The sequence below is a fragment of the Schistocerca gregaria genome, chromosome X (genome assembly GCF_023897955.1).
Source record: "Schistocerca gregaria isolate iqSchGreg1 chromosome X, iqSchGreg1.2, whole genome shotgun sequence".
In the NCBI taxonomy this organism is placed as follows: domain Eukaryota; kingdom Metazoa; phylum Arthropoda; class Insecta; order Orthoptera; family Acrididae; genus Schistocerca; species Schistocerca gregaria.
In genome coordinates this window covers 822,158,362-822,178,794 of record NC_064931.1, presented here as the reverse complement: position 1 = coordinate 822,178,794, position 20,433 = coordinate 822,158,362, and the positions used below count along the sequence as shown (strand labels likewise).

Genomic DNA, 20,433 nt, shown 5'->3' with positions numbered 1-20,433 from the left:
TCTCTTCTTCATAAATGGTTTCTTTGCCATTGCTAGTCTACATTTTATATCCTCTCTGCTTCGACCATAATCAGTTATTTTGCTCCCCAAATAGCAAAATTCATTTACTACTTTGAGTGTTTCATTTCCTAATCTAATTCCCTCAGCATCACCTGATTTAATTCGACTTCATTCCATTATCCTTGTTTTGCTTTTTTTTAATGTTCATCTTATATCCTCCTTTCAAGACACTGCCCATTCTGTTCAATTGCTCTTCCAGGTCCTTTGCTGTCTCTGACAGAATTACAATGCCATCGGCGAACTCTGTTTACATATTAATCCACATTATTTCCTCCAGCCATGAGGTCAAAGAATTGTGGATCTGTTTACATATTAATCCACAATTCTTTGACCTCATTCCTGGAGGAAATAATGGGTTTGCTCTAAACGTTCAGGTGAGAGTATTAGTTTGTATGTTTGAAAAATTACAGCTGCACTCATTGACAGTGCTCGAGGTGACCTCATTTTTCCAACATCAAAGGAACACTATGTTTATGGGTTTATGTTAGATTGTCTTTCTGGATTAAATGAGAATTATTTGTGGCTTTTATTGTACCTGCAATTTAAAATTTTGTTTGGAAGTTGCACCTAAAGATTTAACATGGCTTGTCTCACTCAAATCTTGGTGATTACTGGCTAGTTGTATATACCGTGCCTGATGATTTGTTTTTAAGCTGAATGATGTGTTCTGCTTTGGTTGGGGTGATAATATATGTTACATATTTTTGTGTAAATGCCACATTACAACACAGAGCAGAGTTGGTAACATTTTGTGTCTAAAATTGTGATAGCAGATATTTTGCTGTTAGTTATTCTAGACACTATAGTCTTTTTGTGTCTAATGTAATCTTATTGGCATTGAGTATCACAGGTTTGCACATCATGAAAATGCCCTTACCCAAGCTGGATTAGACCCCACAAACTTTTGCCAAAGCAGTTACCAGCATGACTTTATAATTGGAATTATCTGATGTATTATTTGGTAGCATCTGGAAAGAGAAAAAAAAATTTGTTCTTTCTGCAGGTTTTATACTCTCTTGGTGATTTCAACATTATTATTTAATAAACCAGCTTACAAGAATTTAATTGCAAATGGCCTTGTATTGGCAGAAGATGGCCAGAAGATGTCAAAAAGGAAAAAGAATTATCCAGACCCTATGAAGGTTAGTGATTTGTTAGATTTTTTTGTGTAGTTTTTATTGAGGGCAGTGGCTGTAAAGGTCTTGGTGAAGTTCTAACCAGACACATTATTTTTATTTTCTTTTTAATTTTATTTTTTTAATTGACGCACACAAAAGATATGGGTGGATGTCAATGTAACTTCGTATACTTGCACACCCTTGGTGGGTATGTAAATGACATGCATTTGCAATTCTGTGTGACAGGTGTAATAACCACCAGAGTTAGTGTTACTAGTGTTTAATGTTGTTAGCAGGCCTGAAAGGGTATATAAGGGGTGTGAACAATGTCAGATGTTTAGTGATCACTGTGAGGGGCACAGAGATGTTGTATACTTGCGTGGAACAGTGTTTTCAGCATGTAATTGAGATTGACTGGATCCTCATTGTCGGCCTCGATTTGGCGAGTGATAAAATTGTGCTCTATCGAAATTTGTGGGAATTTGGATGTGTCAGGATCACCATATTGTTAGGGGTGTAAACAATAAGACAAAATAAGCTGTTCTTACTGACATAGTGCAAAATCGATAGTATTTAGGAAGTATCTCAATTTAGCATTTTTTCCTGTTATAAATCTGAAGGCAGCAGTTTATTGATATTGATTGCTGATAATTATTTATTGTTGAAATAGGATCTTGAATTTCCTTGTCAAGGTTGAGGTATGAGTTAATTATAAAATGATTGTTCATTTCTTGTTTAATACGCTGACGCCTCAATGTAGTGTCAGCCAGTAAAAATATCATCTGCCAAAATCAGGTGCCCTGATCCTTTTGTACCAAAAAAAAAAAAAGAAAAAAAAAACAACATTGCATTATGGAGAGATCTAGAGTGTGGTGCATTAATTAAAGTGCTTATTTTCATAGTGCACATGTATAAATATAAAAACCAACAAAAATGGCACTTGAGCTTTGTAAACACGTAAATCGACATGGCTTTTTGTTGTTTTGATCGTTTCAGTTATTCGGGCTAATCTACATCTACATGGATACTCTGCAAATCACATTTAAGTGCCTGGCAGAGGGTTTATCAAACCACCTTCACAATTCTCTATTATTCCAATCGCTGATAGCGTGCGGGAAGAATGAACACCTATATCTTTCCGTACGAGCTCTGATTTCCCTTTTTTATCTTGGTGATCGTTCCCCCCTATGTAAGTCGGTGTCAACAAAATATTTTCATATTCAGAGGAGAAAGTTGGTGATTGGAATTTCGTGAGAAGATTCTGTCACAACGAAAAACACCTTTCTTTTAATGATGTCCATCCCAAATCCTGTATCATTTCTGTAACACTCGATCTCATATTTCGCGATCGTACAAAATGTGCTGCCTTTCTTTGAACTTTTTTGATGTAGTCAGTCAGTCCTATCTGGTAAGGATCCAACACCGCACAACAGTATTCTAAAATTGGACAGACAAGCATAGTGTAGGCAGTCTCTTTAGTAGGTCTGTTACATTTTCTGTGTTCTGCCAATAAAATGCAGTCTTTGGTTTGCCTTCCCCACAACATTTTCTGTGCGTTCCTTCCAATTTAAATTGTTCGTAATTGTAATACATAGTTGAATTTACGGCTTTTAGATTAGACTGATTTATCGTGTTACCGAAGTTTAATGCATTCCTTTTAGCACTCATGTAGATGACCTCACACGTTTTGTTATTTAAGGTCAACTGCCACTTTTCGCACCATTCCGATATTTCTTCTAAATCATTTTGCAGTTTGTTTTGATCTTCTGATGACTTTATTTGTCAATAAACGACAACGTCATCTGCAAACAACCGAAGGTGGCTGCTCAGATTGTCTCCCAAATCGTTTATATAGATAAGGAACAGCAAAGGGCTTATAACACTACCTTGGGGAATGTCAGAAATCACTTCTGTTTTACTCGATGACTTTCTGTCAATTACAATGAACTGTGACCTCTCTGACAGGAAATCACAGATCTAGTCACATAACTGAGACGACATTCCATAAGCGCCCAATTTCGCTATGAGCCGCTTGGGTGGTACAGTGTCAAAAGCCTTCTGGAAATCCAGAAATATGGAATCAATCTGAAATCCCTTGTCAATATCACTCAGCACTTCATGTGAATAAAGAGCTAGTTGTGTTTCACAGGAACGATGTTTTCTAAACCCATGTTGACTGTGTGTCAGTAGACCATTTTCTTCAAGGTAATTCATTATGTTCGAACACGACATATGTTTTAAAATCTGCTTCATATCAACGTTAACGATATGGGCCTGTAATTTAGTGGGTTACTCCTATTACCTTTCTTGAATGTTGGTGTGACCTGTGCAACTTTCCAGTCTTTAGGTACGGATCTTTCCTCGAGCGAACGGTTGTATATGATTGTTAAGTATGGAGCTAATTCATCAGCATACTCAGAAAGGAACCTAATTGGTATACAGTCTGGACCAAAAGACTTGCTTTTATTAATTGATTTAAGTTGCTTCACTATTCTGATGATATTTACTTCTACGTTACTCATGTTGGCTGTTCTCGATTTGAATTCTGGAATATTTACTTCATCATCTTTTGTGAAGGCATTTCGGAAGGCTGTGTTCAGTAACTCTGCTTTGGCAGCACTGTCTTCGATGGTATCTCCATTGCTGTCATGCATAGAAGGCATTGATTGTTTCTTGCCGCTAACATACTTCACATACGACCAGAATCGCTTTCATTGTTGAAACTGTTATAAGCCTCTTGCGTTGAAGTACGCGCTAAATTTCGAGCTTCTGTAAAAGATCGCTAGTCTTGGGGATTTTGCGTCTGTTTAAATTTGGCATGTTTGTTTTGTTGTTTCTGTTGTTTTCTCTACGGATCATACTGTCACCTTAGGCTTAATTTAACATAGTAGTAAAAATAATATTGAGTAACTACTTCAAAACGCAACCTCAGTATTCTGTTCTACTGTCAGAAACATGTTTGCATGATCTCACATGTCCTGTACTATGTTGTTTTGGTAGAAGCAAACCAAGTAGGTGGCATGTTGATTCATGTGTTTTTTAAGCTGAAGTGTCATCTTTGGCACTTTCTGTATTCACATGTATATCTTACAAAAACAAGCAGTTTGATGATGTGCAAAATTAAAAATCTCTCCAAAATATGCAATTTTTACTATGATTTGCTGTGCAAAAGCTTCAGGAAATATGCCATTGGGAGTTGAAACTGTTACTTCTATTCCAAGTTAAAATTGTTATAAGATGGATTCGTTATTATGAGAAAAGGAATTTTTAATTTTGAAACTAGCAAACTTTTGAAAACCATGATGAAAAGTACACTCCTGGAAATGGAAAAAAGAACACATTGACACCGGTGTGTCAGACCCACCATACTTGGTCCGACACTGCGAGAGGGCTGTACAAGCAATGATCACACGCACGGCACAGCGGACACACCAGGAACCACGGTGTTGGCCGTCGAATGGCGCTAGCTGCGCAGCATTTGTGCACTGCCGCTGTCAGTGTCAGCCAGTTTGCCGTGGCATACGGAGCTCCATCGCAGTCTTTAACACTGGTAGCATGCCGTGACAGCGTGGACGTGAACCGTATGTGCAGTTGACGGACTTTGAGCGAGGGCGTATAGTGGCCATGCGGGAGGCCGGGTGGACGTACCTCCGAATTGCTCAACACATGGGGCGTGAGGTCTCCACAGTACATCGATGTTGTCGCCAGTGGTCGGCGGAAGGTGCACGTGCCCGTCGACCTGGGACCGGACCGCAGCGACGCACGGATGCACGCCAAGACCGTAGGATCGTACGCAGTGCTGTAGGGGACCGCACCGCCACTTCCCAGCAAATTAGGGACACTGTTGCTCCTGGGGTATCGGCGAGGACCATTCGCAACCGTCTCCATGAAGCTGGGCTACGGTCCCGCACACCGTTAGGCCGTCTTCCGCTCACGCCCCAACATCGTGCAGCCCGCCTCCAGTGGTGTCGCGACAGGCGTGAATGGAGGGACGAATGGAGACGTGTCGTCTTCAGCGATGAGTCGCTTCTGCCTTGGTGCCAATGATGGTCGTATGCGTGTTGGCGCCGTGCAGGTGAGCGCCACAATCAGGACTGCATACGACCGAGGCACACAGGGCCAACACCTGGCATCATGGTGTGGGGAGCGATCTCCTACACTGGCCGTACACCTCTGGTGATCGTCGAGGGGAGACTGAATAGTGCACGGTACATCCAAACCGTCATCGAACCCATCGTTCTACAATTCCTAGACCGGCAAGGGAACTTGCTGTTCCAACAGGACAATGCACGTCCGCATGTATCCCGCGCCACCCAACGTGCTCTAGAAGGTGTAAGTCAACTACCCTGGCCAGCAAGATCTCCGGATCTGTCCCCCATTGAGCATGTTTGGGACTGGATGAAGCGTTGTCTCACGCGGTCTGCACGTCCAGCACGAACGCTGGTCCAACTGAGGCGCCAGATGGAAATGGCATGGCAAGCCGTTCCACAGGACTACATCCAGCATCTCTACGATCGTCTCCATGGGAGAATAGCAGCCTGCATTGCTGCGAAAGGTGGATATACACTGTAGTAGTGCCGACATTGTGCATGCTCTGTTGCCTGTGTCTATGTGCCTGTGGTTCTGTCAGTGTGATCATGTGATGTATATGACCCCAGGAATGTGTCAAAAGTTTCCCCTTCCTGGGACAATGAATTCATGGCGTTCTTATTTTAATTTCCAGGAGTGTACTTTAGGAAGTGGTGATGGAAAGAGTGAAATACGTTGTGTTCCTCCTTCAAACTAGCCTGCCAACATTCATGGCCACAAATGCATACAAGCATGTGTTCACAGCAGCAGGTTCTTGTTGCAGCAACAGAATGATAATCATGTACTCTGTTAATGAAAATGTGCCAGAGAGCCTGTTACGTATACTGGAATGACAGGTGTCTGCGGTATAGAAATTCTGAAGGTATACAAATCCCTTCAAAATGCAGTGAAATAGCAACTTTTCATACCATTAGAAAATGTGGATGTTGTCAAATGTCTGCTGTTGTATTAAAGGCAGTTTCGGTTTGCATGTTCAAATGTAGACCTCAAATGTCAGTTTTAATGCTATGCGCAATGTCCCATTTATCTTGACCACAACATATAACTTTTTTTTCCAGAAGGAAAATATAATATGTATCAAGCAAATGTTGCTCAACCGCAAGGGGGAGACATAACCAGCATTACTGGCTTTCTTGTGACTCTGTTCATTATGAAGATGTGAACAGCAATACCCATTTTTTTTAAATAGCACCTTGTATTCTTTAGTTTGTAATTCACTTTGTCTCCTCAAGATCTGCACAGAAACATACCACATAGTAGCATTCTTATAAACATGATGTTATTAAAAACGTAACACAAAACTGACTTCGATTCTCTTGGAGCAGCAAACACTGCAGGTACCCAGGTAACATAACTCATCCAGTTGCTGGAGTTGACAGTGAACAGAACAATAATATTTTCTTCTTTATGATATAGGTACATGTAGTGCACTTCTGTAGAACTTTTAATCAATATGTTTTTGGCAGTAAATGCAGTCCTTGCTTAAAAACTGCATCATTACTTTCCTTTTACTGTTTTTGAAAATAGGTGTAATGTTACACAGGCAGAGGAACTCCGCAGAGAGTGATATCCTGACAAGAAGCTATCTTAGTGCAATTTCTTTTCTCCATAGATGAGTAGCATTTCTACCTTCTTTTCATAGGTGTACATTGTACTCGCACAAACCTTCAAATGAGAACAGTTGACTGAATCAGCTGTGTGCATTTTCCTCGTGTTTCCATTTGTCTACTGTCAACACCTGCAGTTGGACGAGCTATATTACCCCCATGTTCCTTCTCTGTGTGCTACTACAGAAGACTCGGTCAGTTTTGTGTTATAACATCATGTTTATGTGAATGGTTCACAGTGATGCATTTCTGATCAGGTCTGGAAGAGAGTACTGCATAAAAATTACTAGTTACTACAGGGTCTGTACCAAAAGATTCCAGAACGATTTTTTTTTTAAATCATTTATTCCATGTCAGTTTACAGTGTTTTCAGAACTTTTCGAAGTATTCTTCCCCTGCTTCAGTGCACTGTTGCCAACACTTCTCACAGTCATTGAGGGTGTCATTGGGAATCTCCTTTAGTGTGGTTGTTGAAGTTGCTTTTACAGCCTCCGGCATTGCATGTTAAGTTCCTTTCAGAATTCTTTCGATCCTTGGGAACAAATAGAAGCCTGCTGCTGCCAGGTCGGGGCTGAACGGTGGCTGGGGCAGCGTTGCCACACCCATGTTGGCCAACAACACGGAGACATTGAGTGTGGTGTGGCTTGGCGCATTGTCATAGTACACAATCCAATTGTCATAAACTTCTTTTCAGACAAATCTAAACCTGTTGTACAACCATTTGAGTACTTAAAAGTAAAACTCCTTATTGACATTTGACCTTGTGGCACAAATTCACTATGAACACATTTTCTGTCAAAAAAGAAAACAATGAGCATTGCCTTGATTTGCGATTTGCTCATCTCCTCTTTTTTTGGGTAAGGAGACTCCTTGGTATGACACTAGCTGCTCCAACGCTTTATTTTGTGCTCATAGTCAAAAATCTATGTCCCTATCACCACTCTGCCCAAAAATTCTGGGTCCATTTTGTAGCGCTTGTGCAATTCCTGGCACTTCAACAAACACTGCTCCTTCATCTCACTTGTCAACAAACTCTGCTCCTTCATCTGTCATCATTTTTGAACAGACATTCCTCATTTGAAGATCTTCAGTTAAAATGTGGTGAGTGATTGTTTTGGGCATTCCACACTCCTCTGCAATCATCCGAACATTTAATCATCAGTCCTTGTCCACAATTTGATACACTTTTTAAACAGGATGTTCATTTGTGATGTTGATGGGCGTCCCAAGCAGTTGTTGTTAACGGACTCCCAATGTTTGTGGAACCTCTTGCGCCACATGAAAGTTTGCCTTTGTTTCAATGCCCTGTCACAGTAGCCTTTCCAAAGCATTTCAGTCATCTTCGTCCCGTTTTCCCCCAGTTTCATACAGAATTTGATTGCATAACAACACTCAAAAAATTGATCCAGTTTTTGCTTTATGAGGGTGCAGTAGATACCTTTGCATGGAATGTGACTGTGCCTCGGCAACTGCCCGCAGGCGACTGACTCCAGTCTTGTTTCAAAGCTTAGATCCCCTACCAGCTTCTCCGCACGAAGCTCTGCCTCATCAGCAAGCATTACCAACTACCAAAAATCATTCCAGGAACTTTGGGACAGGCCCTGTATTCAAAAAACACACACTACTGTTCATATCTTTGTACTGAACAATGTTAAAAGAAAGATAATAATTTTGGTTAAGGTCCCCTTGTAGCTAAACAACAATGGCTTGATACATTTTTTATTTTGCTTCTGGACAAAAGGTTATTTAGGGTGTTATTGTCTCTAATAGAAATTTGAAGTGATGATAGTGCTTTCTTTTGAAAAACTTGCAACTTTGTTTGGATGCATTGCATGCAAATTTATTTCTTCTTTAATTTGTATTTTTCAACGGGTTTTAAGTAAAGCCTTTAATATTGAAATCAAATGAGATCCATGCTGTCAGTGAATGTAATAAAATTGATAGTTTATGTTCACTTCCAACATATGGCTGAAAAAAAAAAAACAATGAAATATGACAAAAATAAGGACCATAATTGGAAAAATAAACCATCAGAAAATAAGCCTGAAACTGGCAAAAAATAAAAGATTTTTCCCCGCACTTACATATTGTGCACAAAGCATTCTCATCTGTGCCTGTGATCAGAGGACAAGTAATGGCCTCCCAGCAAAGTTCCATGTCATCCCACACTGTTGGTTAGAGATAAGCAGCAGTCAGACCAGGGAATTACCATCCCCTGTTGCTGTTAACACCACAACATAAATAGCTGCATTTGGAGTGCTGCTGTGACTGGGAAGCATGGACTGCTGATGACGAATGGCTTCACATTGTGTCTGGCATGTCTTCACATTGTGTCTGGCATGTCTTCACATTGTGTCTGGCATGTCTTCACATTGTGTCTGGCATGTCTTCACATTGTGTCTGGCAATTAATCGCAGTTAGACACAACCCCTGATGGCCACCGTTGACGAGTATGGTGGTGACCAGGGGAGAGGCCCCATTCTTCCAATGTTATGTTACTCTCGATGTCATAGTATGGGGAGCCATCAGTTGTGATTTCACGTCATGGCTGTTAGTGGTTGAGGTGGCTTTGGTGGCACAATGGTATGTCATGGACACCTTGCATCCCCATGTGTTTCTTCTCAAGTGACAGTATTGTGGTGCCAGTTTTCAACAAAACAATGCTCATCCACTCATGGTGTGTGTCTATGAACTGTCAGCATGATGTTGAAGTACTCACATGTCCAGCAAGATCTCCAGATCAGTCCCAATACAACATTCATTGAATCAGCACGGATGTCAACTCTGTCTCAGTACCATTATCACTGATATCGAGGACCATTTACAACAGTTGTGGGCCAGTTTGCCTCAGGAGAGGGTACAATGGCTTTGGCGCCCTTCACCAACTGAATTGAATTGGTGCATGCATCCAGGCCAGTCAGGGTGCAACATTGTTAAGTGGGCCCATACTGCCACGTTACTTGTAAATTTGAATCAGTTTTATAATTACTGTAATAGCATCGTATACCCTCTCAACCCATGAAGTTTCGTTTTATTTCCTCCTTCCCTTCTGGGCGCTTCACTTTTTTATTAGGCAGGGTATAAAGACTCTATTCAGTTCACTAACAATTGTTTTCATGCATGTCTTGGGTCTTTGAGCAGTGGCATTGCTCATGTGTCACTAAAATTAAGTGTTTTTTCTCCTCTAGTTTGATAATCAGATGCTTCACATAGACCCTCAAAAGGAAACACAGTGTATAGTAGTACACGAACAGGAATGTGCCTCCATTATGTCTAATTCTGGATCAGACTTCACTGGAACAATAAATTGCATGTCACATACCCGGCGATTCATAATATGTTCCAATAAAGAAATTTCCGTTTAATTATTCACAGTTACCGTTACAGAGAAGAATGGTCCATGACTCTGCACTTCATTAGTGCATGCTAAGTATAATCTTGATCATTTTGTACCTCCACAGTGAAATAATGTAAATGTTAATAAAAAAAACACATCTCTGTCAGGTGCATTTATTACATCACAGCCGGTTTCTTTCTAAATGAACGTCTTCAGGTGATAATCTTTGTAACTAATTCTCTGCCAATTTTTAAGAATTAGTTATGAAGACATTCACATAAAGACATTCATTTAGAGCGAAACCAGCTATGGGATTACAACCCACTACCAGTTGGGGTACTCATATGCCACCCCAGTAGGAACGGGGTTGCGACAGAAAGGGCATCTGGCCACTGCTTACATTAACCATGCCAAATCCATTAATAACTATACCGACCCTGTGCCAATGTGTGACAATGGTGCGAGCAAAAGATGACTGATTTCTTGTTCAATTTTAATAGTACATTCATCAGAATGTGTTTAATTAAATCTTAATGGAACATTTATCTCTTGCTGTAAACAGATTTACAGTTATGCATGAGAGGTACTGACTAGTTTCTAAATAAACTTTGTTTTCAAGCATTTGTTCTTTTATATTGAATAATGTTTGAATTGATAATCTGGATTTTTAGGTTGTCAACGCCTTAGGAGCTGATGCACTAAGATTGTATCTGATCAATTCCCCTGTGGTCAGAGCTGAAAATCTCAGATTCAAAGAACAGGGTGTCAGAGATCTGCACAAAGATGTTTTTCTCCCGTGGTACAATGCATACCGTTTCCTTATCCAAAATATTGTTAAGCTTAAAGGTGTAAGTACTATTTACATATTTATCCAATGTTTTATTGGTGTATTTCTATAAGTTACTTTCTTACTTTAATTGCTGTCTGTTGCGACATCATGTGTGTAATTTTTCACCCAAACAGTTGTGTTATTGCAGATATTATTCTTCACTGTACTTCAGAACACACTGGATTGATAGAAAATGTCTCTCTTTTTATATCATTTTAAACTATCATGAGGCACTTTTATTAAATACACCTTACCACCAGTAATCAGGTAAAAGCGATGGTCAGAGATATTTCAGCACAATAGAAGTGAGAATAGTAAACCAGGGTTTGAAAAGTAGGAACAGTAGTGTAGTTACTTCATAAAGGACAATCCTATAGTCTCCATGAAGTGTGGTCAATGACAAGAGCAACGAACAAGCAAGGCTACCTGTTGTTTGTTTTGACCTTTTATCACTGCACCAGGCTCAAGTATGACATGATGCAGTAATTGGGATGCATTTGTCTATGGGACATACATTGCAGTGAATACAAAAAACTTTTTCTAATCTTTTGGAAATGTACCAGTAAAAGAAAACTATTCTTTCTCTTGAAGTGTTTTCCTTGTTTGGAAGATGCAGCGTTATATTTTTTTTATCATCGTAAGGCAGTCTTTGTATAGTTTAGTTCAGCTTTCCATTCCATTAACAAATAGTTTCTTCTGGAATCTGTTTCATCATTTCCTGTCCCTTTTCCTCTTTGACTGTTTGAATGTCTCATTAGTGTTTGAACTATTTATTGTTCCATCAAACAACTCTGATTTCTCTTGACAAACTGACGGGTGGTAGTATTACATATTTGAATAATAGCACCCACGCCCAGTTTTTTAAAGTAATTTCTTCTGCAGGTATCACAAACTGATATTGTTTTCTACATAAAACGGCATGGATGATTATTATCTGGCTTACGTGCAGAATTGTGTGCAGGATAATTCGGCTCTTGTATAACTGACAGTTTGGAGAGTTATCTGCAAAGGTTTTGTTAACCAAGGGTTTGGAGAGCGGTGTGCAAAGTTTTGTTACCTTAATCTCCTTTTCCTTGCCACCCAAGTATAAGAAGAAAGATTATCTGTAGTTTTCACTTCTGAAAGGCAGTTTTACAGTTAGTTTGTACAGCTCTCCAGTTTTCCTGTCCCTTGAGTGTGTACTTTTGCTGTGCTTTGTACTGCTAAATCTTACTGTTCATAATGTCATTCATTGCAGCCATAGGAATGGATTTTGCAGCCTGAAAGTTAAGTTTTGATTTTGTTAGCCTGTTGTTTGCTCTGAATCCCAACCTTTTTACTAGTGTGATTATAAATAAATTTTTTGTGTAAGTTTCACCAATGTAGCATTTAAAATAGCATACAAAAATTTCTTGAGGTTTTCCTGTGATTACTGAAGTCAGTTTGAATTTGAAACACTTTTTCATTTCAGTAATCTAGGTGTTAAATAAAAAAAGGAAGTCCATGTAATTTATTTCAATATGTTAACAAGTATGCTGAAAACAATTCATTTTTCATTTATTGATGCTTTTTATTTACCACTCAATGCAACTGGTGGAGAATTTTGTGTTATGATGGTGTTAATCTTCCGAATGTGGTAATGGAATGTCCTTGGTGGGATAGAAACATTGGGAGGAGCAGTGCTTATGCAGTTTAGTCAGGTGTGGGTCTCTCTCTCTCTCTCTCTCTCTCTCTCTCTCTCTCTCTCTCTCTCTGTGTGTGTGTGTGTGTGTGTGTGTGTGTGTGTGTGTGTGTGTGTGTGTGTGTGTGTGTGTGTGTGAGAGAGAGAGAGAGAGAGAGAGAGAGAGAGAGAGAGAGAGAGAGAGAGCAGGGGGGGGGGGGGGTGCCACTTGTTTAGCTCGGAATGACAACTCATTCAAAGGTTATAAATGTTTTCTGTTTGTTTGTGTGCCCATTGATTGCTCAGTTGTTATTGTTGTCATCATTTCCCTGGCAGAGCAGCTGATAGCCATGGATCTTACACAACTGTGTTTCTTAGTAAGAATTCACTTTGAGTCATTAATTACTTACTATCATTGACTGGACAGATACTATTGCCAAACCGAAAATTGAAACATAAATAATTTTGCTAAGCAGCCAGATAGGTTAGTTACCAAAGATTTGAAATTTAGTATGAGATATTTATACATAAAAAAGTCTGGTGAATGCTGATTTTTTTTTTTATGGATCAGAATTATTCAAGCAGCATTTGAAGGTTTCAGTTTATTTATCTAGTTCTTGTCAGCTTGGCTTTAATTCAACACTATCATAATAACTAACTGAATTGTTCCAAAACAGCATTAGCATGTTGCAGGTGACGTCTGCTTGAACAGTTGTAGGACTTTAAACAAAGCTTTTATGCTGCTGTCACAAAACACTACACAGTCATAATTCTACAGGTATTCTACACCCACTGAAATATTTTACTTATCCTCAAGACGACATTATTGTTTAAGATAATTCCCAGAAATAAAGGAATTTATAATTTAGTTATGAGCAATTTTTATTATATAGAATAATGGGGCAGTGAGTGTTTCTTTCGAACAAGAACAGGAATTTTGCATTAGCAATCTGTCTTCGAATTAATTGGGTGAATGTGGCATTGTAACTGATGATTTAATGTATGTCCTCCCGCTCCATGGCAATGGTGCAGCAACCATAGTCACATTTACAACAAGAATAATAGTCTACATTGCAAATGGCAGCAGAAGCTTTATTTACATGTTTTGCCTTGTTGAGGCATCTTCAGAATTTGTTTGGAAATTGCAGGTAACACATTAGTCACAAATAGCCAAAATTTTGGTATGCATCTTCAGAAAGGTCATACTGCAGTGCTAAGATAGGTCCAAACTTATAATCTTGAAACATAAATATTGCAACACAAATTGTAGTAGTCTTGAATGTAGAACAAAATGTGTGCATGCTCCATAAATCAAGCTTCTGGTATCGTTTACAACATAGATTGTTTTTCTTATTGAAAAAATTGATAATTGAATCTTAACTTTTACTTCCTTCTAACCTTCAGTTACCCAGGAAGATAGGCCATAACACAAGTATGATGGGTGTAGTATGTGCTGATATGAATCTAGTTTAGTTTGGAAGAGGAGTGAAAAGGGGAAAGTGAGAGATTCAAGCTGCATGGTATGCTTAGTTAACCAAGTATTGACGCACTGTCATTGTCAGTATTCATTTCTTACTACTGCTGCTACTACTACTACTACTACTACTACTACTACTACTACTGTCAAGTTGTATGGCATTGTTGGTTGAGAACTTTCTATGGACAGGTTCAGCCATATAATAGGCTATTTTCTTATGTTAAAACTATAATTCAGATTGTTGCTATTCTGAATGATCATAGCACTTACATAACATCTTCGTTTAACTTTCTCACAAAACATCTGTTATTTTTATGTAAATAAAGCTCAAAAATCATTAAATTTGAAGATTTGGTAACATGATCAGAAACATTCTGTTATTGGCTGAAGCTCTGCTGACATCACAGGCTAGGAGCAAGGAGAAGCTATACACTTGTTATAGGAGTGTTAGCCAACGTTACTAATGTTGTTCTGTATTTTTTCTACAAACTGTTTAGTTACTTACTGATAAAAAATGCATTTACAACTCTTAAGTAACAATGGAAAGGAATTTTGTGTAGGGCAATAGTGGAAACCTTCCAAAAGTTGATGTGTTTGTGTGGTCTTTGTTCTTCAAAGACAGTCCATATTTTTATGTTCCGTAAATAAGAAACGTGAAACTGCAGTGCTTGACAAATGGGAAGGAAGTACTGCAACACTGCAGTAAATCGCAGAACTGTCTCAAAAATGAGAGAATCTGGAATAGGGTTATTTACTCGGACTGAAAATGTTTTCTGGGGCAACTTGTGAAACCACACACACAGTAAAACACAGAGTAAACTTTTTCATTCAGAAGGTAATTATTTTTGGTAATTGCTGTGTTATTTCCGCAACCAATACTGTTTTCCAGGTACCTCTTTTCTCAGCGTTCAAATTTTCATACAGCATAGTAACACCCAGGGAGTAATGTCCATGGGAACTGAGTTGACATTTGGTGCAATGGCTGTGTGTGTCAAGTTAGTTTGCACAGACAGGACTTCGGAGCATCATTATATTTACCTTCAACAGCTTTACGCATTGCAGTTTTTCTGTTCCTACAGGTCATCAATTTAAACTACCAGAAAAGTATGTCTATAAAATATACATTTGACGCAGCAGAACCTTAAAGTATCTTTTGTCCTACTGTATGCATAACTGCTGCTGAAACGCTATGATTTAAAGGTGCTTAAAGATGACCAACTTGCATTGCATCATACGGCCCTGGTCTTCTAACATTTCCTTATAGGTTCCAAGCAGTTTTCTATTTTTCTCTTTGTCAAAATCACACAACTTTACAACAGCCTCAGTGGAGATGGTTGGAAGTGACAAATTTGTTGTGTTCAATGACTTGTTTGGGAAGAATAATGTGGTCTTAAATTATTAAATCGTTTCTCAGATTTTTTTAGAATTAGAGCTTCACCAGCCATGAAATACAGTTTATCATCATCCTTGTGATTCATCTCAAATTGATCAGGTAGACAACAAAGCTAACAAATGAAAATAGATATTAAAATGTAATATGATTTAGAATTTAAGGGTCTTACATAACTCTATTACGAATAAAGTATACTTAAGAGAACAGTGTATCAAGTGAAGTAAACAGAAATGAAAAAGAAAAAAGAAATTGCTCCGAATAAGGATCAGTCTAGAGAACATAGCTTTAGTAGTCCAGCATGCTATTGATTATGCTACAAGTGACAGTGTGTTGTTATGAAGTGTTTTTATGTACATCAGAATGATCCCGACAGAAATAAATACTTATAGTGACTGCTGTCTCATTTGGATCTCCATGAATGAGTTGCAAGCACATTTTATGCATCTTCTCATTCATTTTGTAAATGTATTTCTTCAGTGTGATACTACTCACTATTTTCAACCCACTTTCTGCAGTGGAAATTCCAAAACAAGTTGTCACTGCGAATGAGCTTTATGACGTTAGGAACAGCATGCTAGCCACTAATGTCTCAGGCATCGTATGACTTAAATTTAATCTTGTTTTTTAAAAAACAATGAAATTGATTTTGCGTGTGCGTGGGTGGAGGGGGGGGGGGGGGTGCGCGGTGCGCATGGAGTTTTGATGTTGTTTGTTGTTGATGCCAGTGAGAGAGAAGGGAAGAAGAAGGGAGAGTACCCAGTATGAGCATGTAGCTTACTGTTCTGAAATGTTGCCAAACTGAATGTGTTACACACCTCACTCAGTGAGATATCGCAAAAGATTTTGAAATTTAGACCTGGTCATTACCCCAAGCATAGTGTTGAGGGCTGTATGCCACCATAGTTTATGCCTTTACCTGCCAAATATAGGTGGCGAAAAATTAATCCACCATCAAGATTCAACAGAGTTTCCTCGGAGTCAAGTGCAACATCACAGGCATATATGTTAGCGACTTCGTCTACAGAATGATGTATCTGTCACTACTGATCTTCTACAAACAACAAACTGCTCATATTAGTACAAACTATTCTGCATAGTAAAACAACTTAAAATTTTTGCACTGTCTGTGCAGTATTTAAGATAATATTAATGTAAAAAGCTATTTTTAAAAAAAAAATCTAGTTGGTTCTTGCAGGGTAGTGCTCTGTTATAGTGATGTTTGGTACAAGGTGTGATTGGAAAGTTTTAAGAATGGGCTTGTAATTGTACAATGATGGTACTTACATGCTACTGTGATGAATATCCTTCAAAATAGTCCCCTTCTGACTGAACAAACTGACTTCAATGGTGTTTCCACTTTTGGAAATATTCCTGGAAATTTTTTCCTGAAGTTTATTAAGGATGCTCTCCGTATTTCCCTGGATGTCTTCAATCGAGTCAAATCGCTTCCCTTTCAGTGAAAATTTCAGTGTAGGAAACAGGTAGAAGTCCACAGGGGCCAAATCAGGGGAATATGGCGATTGTGGAAGCACAGGCATTTTGAGTTTGGTCAAAAATTCAATGATGGCGAAGGCACGATGAGCTGGAGCATTGTCATGATGTAGCACCCAACTCCTGCCTTTCCACAATGCAGTGCTTTTCTTCCACACCTTTTCATACAAATGCTCAAGAACACATTTGTAGTATTCCTAGTTAATTGTCTGTCCTCCAGGGATAAATTCATGATGCACAATACCGGTAGAATTGAAAAAAATCACCAACATTGTCTTCACCTTCGACTGACTTTGCCATGCTTTTTTTCGGTCGTGGTGAACCTGGAGTCTTCCACTGTGAAGACTGCACTTTGGTTCCAGGATCATATCTACAGACCCACGATTTGTCACCTGTGATTACCTATTTAACAAATCTGGGTCATTTTTAGTCCAATTAATCAGTTCTTGGCACACTTCAAGTCGGTATTGTCTCCGGTCACTTGACAACATTTCTGGAATGAATTTTGTGGTCACTTGACGCGTGTTCAGATCTTCAGTTAAAATTGACTGAACTGCATAGAAACTTAAATTAAGTTCATCAGCCATCTCCCTAATTGTAAGTCTATGATCAGAGTGTGCAAAGTCGCGAACTTTCACATTTTCACTCATTTTTGAGGTGGAAGGACAGCTGGACCATGGTTCATCTTCAAATGATTCACGGCCATTTTTAAATGTATTGAACCAGACAAACACATTTGACTGGCTCATACAATTATCTCCAGAAGCTGTTTTTAATGGTTCATAAGTCTCAGAAGCTGATTTCCCAGTTTTAAAAGAAAATTTCACACAAACTTGTTGCTCCATTATTATGTCCATTTTCACGCAAACAGAATACGGCAACAAGCCCTAACAGACCCACACTCAACCTGCTGCCACAACAAACTGAATAAAGGAAACACAGTTTCCTGTCAGAGGGTGTTCAAAGACAAGGCAATAACTCACTCCCCACCCTCCGTGTACCTGCCTGCCAAACCAGTGAGCAGTAGCGGATCCATTCTTAAAATTTTCTAATCACACCTCATATGATACTGACTCCTGTGCTGAGAGAGGTGCTTCAGTAGTTAGCACACTGGACTTGTATTCAGAAGGAGCAAGTTAAACTATGTATCTTGCCACCCAGATATAGATTTCTGTAAATCAGTTGAGACAAATGTTGAGTTAACTCCCTTGAAAATGTGGCCTATTTCCTTCCCTATCCTTGGCCTATCTGAACTTGTGCTCATTCTTTAACAGCCTTATTCTCAATGGGATGTTAACCCCAAACATCACTTCAGATTTCCATAGTAAATCTAAAATTATAATTTGGTTGATTTTGATGCCTAGTTGGTGCAGTAGTAGATAATTTTTAGGCATCTCTTTTAAGTTGTGGTATTTTGCTTAACTTTTACATTAATTTTTTTTTCATGGCATTACTTAATGCGTGAAGGTATGAACCAAAACCCAACTTATATACCTTTCATTTATTTATTTTTTCCTCTTGTCAGAGAAAAGACCACAGGTATATGTCTTGTGGAAATTTTATACTCGATGTTTTAGAAAGCACATGCGCAATTAACTGCTTGTAGGATTTAATATTTAATATCACGTTTATAGGTACTGCAACCATCATTGTATTTTACCAGTCTCTCTATTCTGACCTCCATTTTAAATTTCATTGTAATTATTTTCTCAGTTCTTAATACAGAAATTGAATAATCATAGTTCTTCATTTTCATTTACCTTACGATTGTAACCTAAGTCCATTTGAAGAGTGAAACATGAAAAAGTTCAAAGTGCCAAGCCTCTCACTGGTCTGCCCCCACAGGGGCTCAGTATTTGTTTCCTGGGTACAGGCTTGGCAACCCAGGGTTCCTGAGCTGGGGTCTGGTAAGCAGCACCAGTCCTCTGTTACCATAAGCTCTGAGCATACTTCAGCGACCACCGTGTGCTGCAGCAGTGGAATGTTGCGTGTTTTGGAAAACGGGGGCCTTCGCTTCACTGTCTGAATCGCAAGGAAGTTACATGCATTTATTTAAAAAAAAAAAAAAAAACCACCCTCAATCTCAAAGTGTGCTACATGCAGATGAGGTGAATGGCTGTTGAGGTAAAACGACAACTTCTCGAGTATCTGCCATCCCCCAGTTGTATAAGGCTTGGTTGGGCATGCAGGGCTCTTCCTGAGTTGACATATGTTTCCCTAGCACATCGTGGTATCTCTATGGAATGGTGTCATCAAACAACTAGTCCTAATAAGTGTACTGTCAGGTAGTACCTACACCACTCATCAGAGCAAGCTTTGTTGGTCAGTCCTCCTGAGAAGAAGTCTCAGAATCATAGTAACAGGACATTAGTGAGCCATGGACAGGCAGACCTTTGAGAAGGTGTCCCCTTTCTATATTCACAAGGCATTGGAGGGAATTGCTGGTTCATGAAAACTGTCAAATGATATCATAATGAAATACTTGTAGTTGAAACTGCTAATTCAAACAAATTATCTAAGCTTCTGAGATGTAAGATCTTAGGTGACTACCCAGTTGAGACTGAGTTGGATAACACCCTTAACTTCTGCACTGTTAGCTGCTCCGATATAATGGAGATGGACCCGTGGAGTTACATGAAGAATCAAAACATATGGGTGTCATAGAAGTGCAGAACTGTATGTGGAGAGTCAATGGCATATTGGAAAATTCTGAAACATTTATTCTAAAATTTAGCAGTCCAGAATTACCTGTACACATACTTCCAGGCTTTATCCGTTGTAAGGTTTGTCTGTTTGTTCCTAACCCAATGTGATGCTTCAAATGTCACAGCTTTGGCCATGCCACTGTGGAATCTAAAGAGAAGGTTATGTGTGGAAACTGTGGAGTCTTAGCTCACGAATCAGACAGTTCTTGTACACTTGCTCTGAAACATATAAACTGCTCCAGGGATCACGCAGTACGGAGCAGAAAGTGTGAGGTTTACGACAAGGAAAGAAAAATTCAAGAGTTGGAAGTCACCAGACGCAGTGAAGCTAAAAAAGCTTTCAAAGCTATGCAACCTCTGAGTTTTGCTGCCACTTTTGCATCAGCGTTTAACTAGCCAATCACCGAGTGTGATGCCTCCACACAAACTCAGACCATAGATTCAAGTCCTAGCACATGCACTTGTCGGTGCATCTGTGGGGGAAAAGCTACACTTGAACCAGAAATCATTTGGAAGCCATTGGCAGTGGGCTTACAACCTAAGTCACATACTGCTGCCCACTGTAAGAAACCCACTAAGCCATCCCCTCAACCCAAGCAACCAACTCCTGCCATAAGTAAGGAGAAATGTCACTCAAAAAGTAGTTCAAAGCCAAACAAAGGGGCAGTTAAATCTTCAGATACGCAAG

At 39.2% G+C, this 20,433-nt stretch overlaps 1 protein-coding gene across 2 annotated transcripts in view; it reads left to right on the top strand.

Moving 5' to 3' along the window:
• The window catches only part of LOC126299320 (isoleucine--tRNA ligase, cytoplasmic), a 173,465-nt gene that overhangs the window by 63,023 nt on the left and 90,009 nt on the right, over window positions 1-20,433 (top strand). For both annotated transcript variants that reach the window (XM_049991146.1, XM_049991145.1), the window contains 2 exons: window positions 1,064-1,202; window positions 10,883-11,059. In XM_049991146.1, the coding sequence (XP_049847103.1) occupies window positions 1,064-1,202; window positions 10,883-11,059 (316 nt within the window). The remainder of the gene's footprint in view (window positions 1-1,063; window positions 1,203-10,882; window positions 11,060-20,433) is intronic.